This window comes from Carlito syrichta, unplaced genomic scaffold (genome assembly GCF_000164805.1).
Source record: "Carlito syrichta isolate Samal-C Ts95f unplaced genomic scaffold, Tarsius_syrichta-2.0.1 Scaffold315477, whole genome shotgun sequence".
NCBI classification, from domain to species: domain Eukaryota; kingdom Metazoa; phylum Chordata; class Mammalia; order Primates; family Tarsiidae; genus Carlito; species Carlito syrichta.
The window spans coordinates 84,524-96,447 of NW_007259573.1; the positions used below are offsets into that span (position 1 = coordinate 84,524).

Here is an 11,924-nt window from a genome sequence, read left to right on the forward strand (position 1 = left end):
TTTTTTTTTTTAAGTTTGTCACATTCAGTTATAAACTCAGTTATAAGCCTTAGGTACTTCATAGATCAATTTATTTATTTTTTATGTGAAGAGACTGAAGTGTAAGGCAGGTGTGGTAGTTCACACCTATAATCCCAGCACTTTGGGAGGATGAGGTAAGAGGACTGCCTGAGCCCACTGGTTCGAGACCAAGCTGGGCAACTTGGTGAGACCTCATCTCTACGATAAATCAAAAAATTAGCCAGGCATGGTGGCATGTGTCTGTGGTTCCAGCTACTTGGAAGACTGAGGTGGAAGGATCACCTAAACCCAGCAGGTCAAGACTGCAGTGGCCATGAGCATGCCACTGCACTCCAGCCTGGGTGACGAAGTGAGACTGACTCAAACACACAAACACAAACAAACAAACAAACTGAAGTCTAGTGGTGCTGAGACATGTCCAGGGTCATAAAGTTTAAGGCATACACAGATTTAGAACCTTTTTGCTTGGCACTCTCTCCCCGAGCACAATTACTATTATCAGTTCATATAACAGAAAGAATCTGGAAATGTTAGCCTGTCACACTCCAGGAAAGGAAGCATCTCAAGAAATGAGGAAAAGTAGTAATATCTTAACCATGCTTTAATTATAAAGAGAGTACATGATAGTTAATTTTTTTATTATTTAAAAGCTATTGTATGTTCATGTATTGCCTTTTGGAAATTAAACTGCTGTTGATACCCTCGGCAATAAATAAATAAAAACAGGGAATGGAATTTATAACAATTCAATTTTTCTTCTGATAGCCATGTTTTTTAATAGTAGAGGGAAGCTGGGCTCGGTAGCTCAGCCTGTAATCCCAGCACTTTGGGAGGCCGAGGCAAGTGGATTGCCTGAGCCCACGGATTCAAGACCAGCCCAGGCAACTTGGCGAGACCTCGTCTCTACAATAAATAAAAAATTAGCTGGGCGTGGTAGTGTGTGCCTGTAGTTCCAGCTACTTGGAAGGCTGAGGTGGAAGGATCACCTGAGCCCAGCAGGTCAAGGCTGAGGTGGCCATTAGCATGCTGCTGCACTCCGGCCTGGGCGACAGAGGGAGACTCCAACTCAAAAAAAAAAAAAAACAGTAGAGGAAAATTCAGTTTAATTTTTAGGTAAGTAAGATTTAAGAATTCTATGAATCTCAGCCTAACTACTAGTCTGTTATCATATATATTCAAAACTAGTTGTATATTTCTTCAGATTTTAAGTTCTACAATTTAATAGTTAATAACTGTGCTCTTAGAAATCATAAATCCACTTTATAAGAGCATATATTTTTCCAAAAGCAATGAAAATGAAATATAATTTCCAACTTAGAATTAATCAAAATTTATTATTGCCCTTTGTGAAGAATGTTAATGGCTGTATAAAAAATAATTATGGGCCGGACTCGGTGGCTCAGCCTGTAATCCCTGGGAGGCCGAAGGAAGTGGATTGCCTGAGCCTGCAGTTTCGAGACCAGCCTGGGCAACTTGGCGAGATCTAGTCTCTACAATAAATCAAAAATTAGCTGGGTGTGGTAGCGTGCACCTACAGTTCCAGTTACTTGGAAGGCTATGGCGGAAGGATCGCCTTGAGCCTGGCAGGTCAGTACTGGGGTGATCGTGAGCTTGTGTGCCACTGTACTCCAATCTGGGTGACAGAGTGAGATTCCAACTCAAAAAAAATTTTTTTTAATTAAAAAATAAAATAATTATGACTGGGTGCAGTGGCTCATTCTTGGAATCCCATCACTTTGGGAGGAGGAGGTGAGAGGATTGCCTGAACCCAAGAGTTCGAGACCAGCCTGGGCAACATGGTGAGACCTCTTTTCTACAATACATCAAAAAATTAACCAGCATAGTGGTGCACACCTGTAGTCCCAGCTACTCAGGAAGCTGAAGCGGAAGGATCGCCTGAACTCAGCAGGTTGAGGTTGCACTGCACTCCAGCCTAAGTGTGCAAGGGAGATTCCAACTAAAGAAAAAAAAATGTTGCTTTGTGTAGACCACTTTAGAATTTCATCTTGTCTGTTTGCTTATCCTAACAATTTAAAAATTAACTGCATTAAATACGTGTCATGATTCTGCCCTTATTTGTGATCATTAAGAACAGAGTTTTCAATGAGCATTTATTAAGAGAGAGAAACAATAAGAGTTCGGACTAGTAGTACATATCCAGTTCAGTATTTGGTCCTGTGGTGACTCAGTTACTGAGTTTAGGTTAGCAATGTAGCTCAAGTATCCTTAGTATCTCCAAACTATCTAGTATGCACTAATTATTTATCAGTGTAATTCCCTTCTTATTATGTATGCTTTTAAACCATCTTTAATATATCTTCACGTAACATGGAACAAACTCCATTAGAATGATACTTATTTGAAAAACACCACTAGGCCGGGCTCGGTGGCTCAGCCTGTAATCCCAGCACTTTGGGAGGCCGAGGTGAGTGGATTGCCTGAGCCCACGGGTTCGAGACCCGCCTGGGCAACTTGGGTAAGACCTCATCTCTACAATAAATCAAAAAAAATTAGCCGGGTGTGGTAGCGCGTGCCTGTAGTTCCAGCTACTTGGAAGGCTGAGGCAGAAGGATCGCCAGAGCCCAGCAGGTTGAGGCTGCGGTGGCTAGGAGCGGCCATTGCATTCCAGTCTGGGCGACAGAGTGAGACTCCAACTCAAAAAAAAAAACAAAAAAAAGAAAAACACCACTAATATTTCTTCTATCTTTATCATAAATATTTCAGAATTTGACAAACAAAATTATTACTGTGACCAGAGTTTTTATAATAGGAATAATTTTTTAAAATTTCTTAATATTAATAGATAGAATGAAGAACCCTTTTTTCTGATTATACTGTCTTAGACTAATGTCTATGACTTCATGACATTGGATATCTAGTTATTCTTAAACTGTTGAAAAAGTTACTAGTACTAATGATCAAATCTTAGCATCATGCAGTATAGCACGGTCTTAACACTAACTAAATGCTTTATTTTCTTTTCAGGAACATTAGAGGAAACTCTCGAACTCTTTCCGCTGTAACATTTATTGGACCCATGAATCCCAAAGGACAGTAGTGAAATTAACTCTCATTCACTATTACCAGGGAATGTCAAATATAATTGTAAATGAAGTCAGTTTCATCCAAAGTTAGATGAAGATTGGGCAAAATAATGATATTTATTTACCAGATAGGAAAAAAATACAGATTTTTTTGGTAACTGTCTATTTATTTTAAAAGATATTAATTGCCCTCACGTTTTTACATTCAGGTGTCCTCAGTCTATTGGAGCATGGAGAAGAGTATACATTTTCTCTACCTTGTGCATATGCCCGCTCGATTTTGACTGTTCCTTGGGTAGAACTAGGTGGAAAAGTCGGTGTCAACTGTGCAAAAACTGGATATTCAGCCAGCATCACTTTTCATACTAAGCCATTTTATGGTGGCAAACTGCACCGGTAAGAACATTTTAACGCTATCTGGCTCTTATTCTTCGACTTTGATTTTATATATTATAACTCCTTATTCTTTTTCTGCTTTGTTTTATGTGGATAAAGTTGGATTCTTATTTATGTTTATTTTTTGATTAAAATGTCATCTTTCAAGGCATTTTGAAAATCATGAAATATTTTAAAAAGTAGTGACCTTTTTATCCCCCTTTTTTGAGTCCGTTCTCACTCTCGTCACCCATGCTGGAGTGCAGTGGCACGGCTCACTGCATCCTTGACTTCTTGGGCTCAAGTAATCCTTCTGCCTCAGCCTAAGTAGCTGCGACCACAGGCAAGTGCCACCACACCAGGCTAAGTTTTTTATGTTTTGTAGAGACAAGGTGTTGCTATGTTGCCTAGGCTGGTCTCAAGCTCCTGGGATCAAGCGATTCTCCTGCCTCAGCCTCCCAAAGTGCTAGGACTACAGGCATAAGCCACTGTGCCCAGCCAGTAATGACATTATTAATATATCGACTCTTATAAAAATTTTCCTGTGAAGTAACTAATGAGATATAGAATGGACTTTCTAACACATGAACTTGCAGTCTCTGTCTGTCCCAAATTTGGATCTGGACCTCGATGGAGGCAACTATTGCTGGAAGTTAGGATGGAAATGCATCTAATCATAAGAAGTAGTTGAAGAAGCACAATGATTGAAACCAATGTATGTGGTTTAGTAGAGTGCTTAGGGGAAAAAAACTGCGTGATAACATTTCCAAATTCAGCACTTAGTAAGTCAGCGATACTGATGTATTTCTTAGTGGCATATGATTTTTTTTTTCTCTTTGGTGTTGTTTTCTAGATAAAGACATGGAGCGTTTTTCATTTCCTTTTTTTTGCAAACTGTTTTTCCTCTCTGAAACCTCATTTTGAGAGTGTATGTGTGCATATGCATGTATATATGTACCCATGTATGTGTGTATATTTGAAATCCTACAGAACTTATATTGCCTATAACAACATTTTAAAAAACAAACATATTGTTTTTATGCAAACATGTTTCTTTTAGTATTTCATCTTATTTCCCCAGCATGGCTATAAGCTTTCTGACAGACCTGTACTGTTTTGGGCCCTCCATTACAGTAAATTGATCTGTATATATTTGCGTGTTTTTCTTGGGAAATATGGCTAAGTGTAAGTTTCTTTCTTAGAGATTGCGTTTTGTCCACACTGTCAAATTGTAGCTTTTCTCAATGATCCTTTGCTCTACTACTGGCTAACTTCTTAGATATGAATCCTTGGATTTTATTTTTGTATATTTTTTTACGTTTGAGTCAGGGTCTCAATGTGACAGCCAGGCTAGAGTGCAGTGGCATGCTAACAGCTCACTGTAGCCTCGAACTCCTGAGTTCAAGGGATCCTCCTGCCTCAGCCTCCTAAGTAGCTGGGACTACAGGTGCTTGCCACCACACCTGGATAACTTTTTTTTTCTTTTTTTGTAGAGACAGGCTCTCACTATGTTGCCCAGACTAGTCTCAAACTCCTAGCCTTAAGCAGTTCTCCCACCTCAGCCTCCCAAAGTGGTAGAATTACAGGTGTGAGCCACCACGCCTGTTCTGGATTTAATTTTTTGAAACTGCACACAGTTGATAACCCTTCAGAGGTTTTTTTTTTTGAGTTGGAGTCTCACTCTGCTGCCCAAGCTGGAGTGCAGTTGCACTCATGGCCAACCCAGTGTTGAACCCACTGGGCACCAGTGATCCTTCTGCCTCAGCCTTGCATGTAGCCGGAACTATAGCCGCATGCTACCATGCCTGGCCAATTTTTTGTTTTTATTGTAGATACGAGGTTTCGCCAAGTTTCCCAGACTGGGTCTTGAACTTTTACTTGTGGGCTCAGGCAATCCACTCTCCTCGGCCTCCCAAAATGCTGAGATTACAGGCTGAGCTACTGATCCTGGCCCCTTAGAGGTTTTAATATAACTGTTGTGGGTTCTCCTCATTTCCCTCTTCTCTGAGCTTAATATTTATATTTTGTTCAACAATCACTCTTAGTGGCATGAAGAACTGAGATGGTGGTTTGGGTGTTAGCATGTTCTACTCAAAAGCCAAATAATTGATAGTAACTGAGCAAATCGGTAGGTGTTAACAGCATGGGTGCCAGCTGCTAGTGCAGTGGAGGAGATACTGAGGCTTATAAACATATCTGGAAATCTTGTGTTGGGATATTTAATTATATCTAAACTAAAAACTCAACACCAGTTCATGATTTTTTTTTCACTTTCAAGTGAAAAATTATTAAATATTCTAAATTATATTAGAATAAACCTTCAAAAATAGAAGAAAGTGAGTGACTGGTGAACAGTGATGAAATAGTAAAGGAAATAATGATCTTTTTACTTAGTCTGTTCTTTTGGAAAATAGCAAAAAAAATTATTTATATTTTTCTTTTTTTATTTTTTTGAGTTGGAGTCTCACTCTTGTCACCCAGGCTGAAGTGACATGCTCCTGGCCACCGCAGCCTCGACCCGCTGGGCTCTGGTGGTCCTTCCACCTCAGCCTTCCAAGTAACCAGAACTACAGGCACACACTACTATGCCCAGCTAATTTTTTGATTTATTGTAGAGATGAGATCTCATCATGTTGCCCAGGTGGGTCTCAAACCCACAGACTCAGGCAATCCTATTGCTTCAGCCTCCCAAAGTGCTGGGATTATAGTTTTGAGCCACTACGCCTGGCCAATGATTTATACTTTTCATCAACAATATTTACTGTATGCCTATTTTATTTATTTATTTTTGAGTCGGAGTCTCACTCTGTTGCCTAGGCTAGAATGCAGTGGCATGATCACAGCCACTGCATCCTCGACCTGGGCTCAGGTGATCCTTCCACATCATCCTTCCAAGTAGCTGGAACCACAAGCACATGCCACCATGCCTGGTCAATTTTTTTATTTATTGTAGAGATAACGTCTCACCAAGTTTCCCAGGCTGGTCTCAAACCCCTGGGCTCAGACAGTCCTCTTGCCTCCACCTCCCAAAATATTGTGACTACAGGCATGAGCCACCACACTTGGCTTACCTATTTTAATTTACTCATCTAATCTTCATCTTTTTATTAAAGTATCATGGCAGGTGTATGGATTATTTGCTCAATTATTGACTAAAGGCATCTTCGTTAAGTTTTTTTCTAAAATGAGTTGTCTGTTTAATAAAGCTGGAGTTCCACCTGTAGTCTTTTTCACATTGATTCTGTGAATTGAGATCTCTCCAGGAAGAGAGTTTTACTGTTGTAAGGTCTTTAATGAAGAATTACTGAAGACTTTCCTGCCTTCATTATGGTCAGGTGCTATTATCCAGTGTGAATTCTCACATGTTTGGCAAATACGATTCTATGAATAACGGATTTCCTACATTCCTTTCATTCGGTTGTATCTGCTGTATGAATTCTCGTGTGCTCATCGAGAGATTTTCTCCTATTGAAGACTTCTCGGCATTCCTTACCTGTATGGGATTTCTCCCCAGTATGAATTGTCCTGTGGACATTAGGGCCACAGCACCTGCTAAAGCCTCTTCCACAGTGATTACAGATACAGCATGTCCCCTGTGAGCTCTCTAATGTCAATTAAGGTAGAGCTCTGACTGAAGCCTGGATCACATTTATTACATTCTTAGGGCTTTTCTACTATATGAATTGTACTATTTTATATCAAAATAAAACTCTAGTCTAATCTCTGTCACGTTGAAAAGACATATGCTTTCACTCCAGTATGAATTCTCTGGTATTGTAAAAGGAAGAGCTGTCGCCAAAGACTTGTCTATACTTACTACAGTTATAGGGTTTTTCTCCTATATGAATTATCTTGTGTTACCTAAGGGTTGAATATTGACTGAAGGCCATGTAGATCATATAATATATATTCAGTATGAATTCTTTCGTGTTATTTAAGGAATGAATGATTATGAAGAGTTGCCTCACAGTGTTTGCCTTTTTATGTTTTTTCTCCAAAATGTTTTCTCTATGCCATTTAAGGTATGAAAGCTTAATAAAGGATTTTCCATAGGGGTTTTCTCCGTTGTGAATTATCCCATATTCATAAGGAATAAATATGTTCATAAATAATGACTGTAGATGTTTTCAAAGCCATTATTCATCATAGGGTTTCTTTTCTCTGTGAACTTTATAAAGTCAATTTAGACAGAAAATGCTTTTTTTTTTTTTTTGAGTTGGAGTCTCACTCTCGCCCAGACCAGAATACAGTGACACACTCACGGCCACCCCAGCGTTGACCTGCTGGGCTCAGGTGATCCTTCCACCTCAGCCTTCCAAGTAGCCAGAACTACAGGAGCGCACTACCACGCCCAGCTAATTTTTTTTTATTGTAGAGACAGGGTCTTGCCACGTTGTCCAGGCTGGTCTCGAATCCACAGGCTCAGGCAATCCACTTGCTTTGGTCTCCCAAAGTGCTTGGATTATAGGCTGAGCCACTGAGCCCAGCCCAGTAAATCCTTTTTAATGGTCTCTTGCTTTTTGTTTTTTTTTTTTGAGTTGGGATCTCTCTGACACCCAGGCTGAAGTACAGTGGCACAGTCACCGCTCACCATAGCCTCGACGTCCTGGGCTCAGGCAGCCTCTGTCACCCCACACATCTCAGTAGCTGGGGCTACAGACACATGCCACCATGCCTGGCTATTTTTTTTTGATAGAGATGAGGTCTCACTACGTAGCCCAGGCTAGCCTGGAACTCCGGGGTTCAAGCAGTACTCTCACCTCAACCTCCTAATGTGCTGAGATTGCAGGTGTGAGCCACCATGTCCAGCCAGTTTCCCACATTTATTCTATCCATATATATTATTACATGTTGAGCCAGCATTTTGCTGTGAGTAGAAACTTCCATATTTATTATGATGCAAAGAACTCCTTTCCAATATTAAATCTCTGCTAAGAAGAAAATAAGAGGCCATTAAAGGCTTGCCCGTGTGCATTAATTTGTATTTGTGCATATGGATTTTCTGATACTCTTCAGTTTAACCTTATTACAGCTAGGTGTGGTGGCTCATGCCTGTAATTCCAGCACTTTGGGAGGCAGAGGTGAGAGGATTGTCTGAGCCCAGGAATTTGAGACCAACCTGGCCAACTTGTTGAAACCTTGTCTCTACAGTAAATCAAAAAATTGGCCAGGCATAGTAGTGCATGCCTATAGTTACAGCTACTTGGAAGGCTGAGGTGGAAAGATTGACTGAGCCTAGCAGGTTGAGGTTGCAGTAGCCATGATCATGTGATGGTACTCCAGCCTGGGCAACAGAGTGAGACTCTGACTCAAAGAAACAAAAAACCTTATTATATCCTTAGTACACATGGTGTTACTTCTCTTACATATTCAAAATTGTCTTTTGTAACAACTCAACTACATAGCTTTTCTAATTTTTTTTTAATTGTAAAGATGTGAGGTACAAGTCAGGATTAGGTACATAAATAGTTTATGTGCAGGCCAAGTTTGGGCCCCCAACTAGTTCTCACTTCCTCTGGTTTATGGTGAGATACCCTTAGTGATGTTGCATGCTTTCCTCCTCCTACCCCCTCCAGCAGTGTCCTACTACTGCTGATCCTGTCTTGTAGTATTGTGATAAATGTTCAGGACCCACTTATAAATGGGAACATATAGTTTTTTGTTTCTGTGATAGATCACTGAGTGTGATGGATTCACACTTTGTAGAATGGTTTGCGTTCCTCCAGGTATATTCCCAGAAGGGGAACTGCTGGGTCATATGGAAGGTTAATCTCTAGTTCTTTTAAAAATTGCCATGCTGTTTTCTATAGAGGTTGAACTAATTTGTACTCCCACCAACAGTGTAGAAGTGTTCCCTTTTCTGCACATCCTCACCAGCATCTGCTTTTTGTTTTTGTTTTTTATTAGTGATGGCCATTCTTACTGGAGTTAGGTGGTATCTCAGTGTGGTTTTGATTTGCATTTCTCTGATGATTAGTGAGGCTGACCATTTTTTCATGTGTCTGTTGGCTGTTCATGTGTCTTCTTTCGAGACGTTTCTATTCATGTCTTTTGTCCACTTTTTAATTGGGTTGTTTGTTATTTTTCCTTTCTGCTTGTTTGAGTTTCTTGTAGATCTTGGATGTTAGGGCTTTGTCAGATACATAATTAGCAAATGTTTTTTCCCATTCTGTGGGTTTTCTTCCCACTCTCTTGATACTGTAGAAGCTTTTTGATAAGGTCCCATTTGCTGATTTTCTTTTTTTTAGAGTCAGTCTCATTCTGTCATCCAGGCTGGAGTGCAGTGGTATGCTCACGGCCACCCCAACGTTAAACTGCTGGGCTCAGGCAATCCTCCTGCCTCAGCCTTCCAAGTAGCTGGAACTACAGGGTAGTTACTACGCTACCACGCCCAGCTTACTTTTTATTTATTGTAGAGACGAGGTCTCGCCAAGTTGCCAGGCTGGTCTCAAAGCCCTGGGCTCAGGCACCTCAGGCTCCCAAAGTGCCACCACGCCAAGCCTGCTAATTAATTTTTAAGTCTTAATTATGTTTCAAACACTTGAGGGTGGTGTGTGTGTGTATTTTTTTTCTTAAGCCAGGGTCTTGCTCTACCACACAGGCTAGAATGCAGTGGCATGACCATAGTTCACTGTAACCTTGAACTCCTGGGCTCATGTGGGCCTTCCACCTCAGCCTTCCAAGCAGCTTGCACTATAGTCACACACCACATGTCTGACCAATTTTTTTATTTTTTGTAGAAATGGTGTCTTGCTATGTTGCCCAGTCTTGTCTCGAACTCCTAGCCTCATGTGACCCTCCTGCCTCAGCTTCCCAAAGCACTGGGATTGCAGGTGTGAGCCACTGTACCTAGCCTCAAATACTTGATATATTAGTTACATTTATTAAAATATCCCTTTATAATAACTTAAGTTATAGTTTTGAACTTGGATTAATTTTTCCCCAAATGTACAATATTGAAACCATTTTCCTGAGCCAGTGTATTATCTTGCTTTAAATTATAATAAGTATAAATGATAAGAATTTAATTGATCATATTTCCAGGACTCCTTGAATGTGGAGAATCAGAATTCTTCCCCCAGAACTTCTCATTGCCATGACAGTAGATCGTTCCTTTCTGCAAATATCCTGCATAGAAATTTTTTCTTGATTTTTAAACCCCTCTTTGGTGGCAGGTAAAGAATGGAGTGGAAGGTCAGATTAGAAGTTGGGAAACCAGTTAGCATTCACAATTGATACACTTCAAGAAGTAACTGACAGAATGTAGAATATTGAAGGGGCATCCACAATAACTTTGGTTGATATCCTGGTTATCTTCTGGTGCCAGTAAGCCTCTCAAAAACTTAGTACTTAAAACAGCAATTAGGACATGGTGGCTCACACCTATAATCCCAGCACTTTGGGAGGCTAAGGTGAGAGGATTGCCTGAGCCCACGGGTTCAAGACCAGCCTGGGCAACTTGGCCAGACTTCATCTCTACAATAAACAAATTTTAAAAAGCAGCAATTAATTATTATCTCTCACAGTTCTGTAGGTTGACTAGGTTCTGCTGGATGGTTGTCACTTGGCATCTTTCATGTGGTTATAGCAGATGTTGGCTGGGGTTCCATTCATTTAAGGGCTTGATTTGTCTGGTTTACAGGATAGCTCACTCACATGGGAGGCAGCTGATCTGGCTGTTGACAGGGGTTTAGTTGGGGTTGTCATTCAGAGGACCAGATGTGGCCTTTCGTGTGAGTTGGGCTTCTTGCATCTTGTCGCCTGGGTGTCTAGAGATACCGTCTAAAAGTAAGCATTCCATGTCAGGTGTAGTGGTTCACGCCTATAATCCTAGTGCTTTGGAGGGAAAGAAGAGAGGATTGCTTGAGCCCAAGGGTTTGAGACCAGCCTGAACAACTTGGTGAGACCTCATCTCTACAATATATCAAAAAATTAATTAGCCAGGCACAGTGGCTTGTGCCTGTAGTTCCAGCTACTGGGAAGGCTGAGGCAGAAGGATCGCCTTAGCCCAGCAGGTTGAGGTTGTGGTGGCCCTGAGCATGCCACTGCACTCCAGCCTGGTCGACAGGGTGAGATACCAACTCAATGAATGAATGAATGAATGAATCCAGCCCAGGTGTGGTAGCTCATGCCAGTAATACCAGCACTTTGGAAGGCTGTGGCAGAAGAATTGCTTGAGCCAGGAGTTCAAGACCAGCCTAGGCAACATAGAACCTATTTCTACAGAAAAATAAAACATTTAGCTAGTCATGGTGGTACACGACTATAGTCTCAGCTACTTGGGAGACTGAGGTGGGAGGATACCTTGAACCCTGGAGGTTAAGGCTATGGTGAGATATGATTGTGCCACTGTTCTCCAGGCTGGGCAACAGAGTAAGACTCCAACTCAAAAAGTAAAATAGAAGCAAACATTTTTTTTTTTTTGAGTTGGAGTCTCACTCTGTCGCCCAGACTGGAGTGCAGTGGCCACTCCCGGCCACCGCA

At 41.0% G+C, this 11,924-nt stretch overlaps 1 protein-coding gene across 2 annotated transcripts in view; it reads left to right on the forward strand.

Annotated features, from left to right (window-relative positions):
- OSBPL11 (oxysterol binding protein like 11) overlaps positions 1 to 11,924 on the forward strand; it is a 99,376-nt gene that overhangs the window by 71,148 nt on the left and 16,304 nt on the right. For both annotated transcript variants that reach the window (XM_008072871.1, XM_021706366.1), the window contains exon 10: positions 3,275 to 3,461. In XM_008072871.1, coding sequence (XP_008071062.1) covers positions 3,275 to 3,461 — 187 coding nt within the window. The remainder of the gene's footprint in view (positions 1 to 3,274; positions 3,462 to 11,924) is intronic.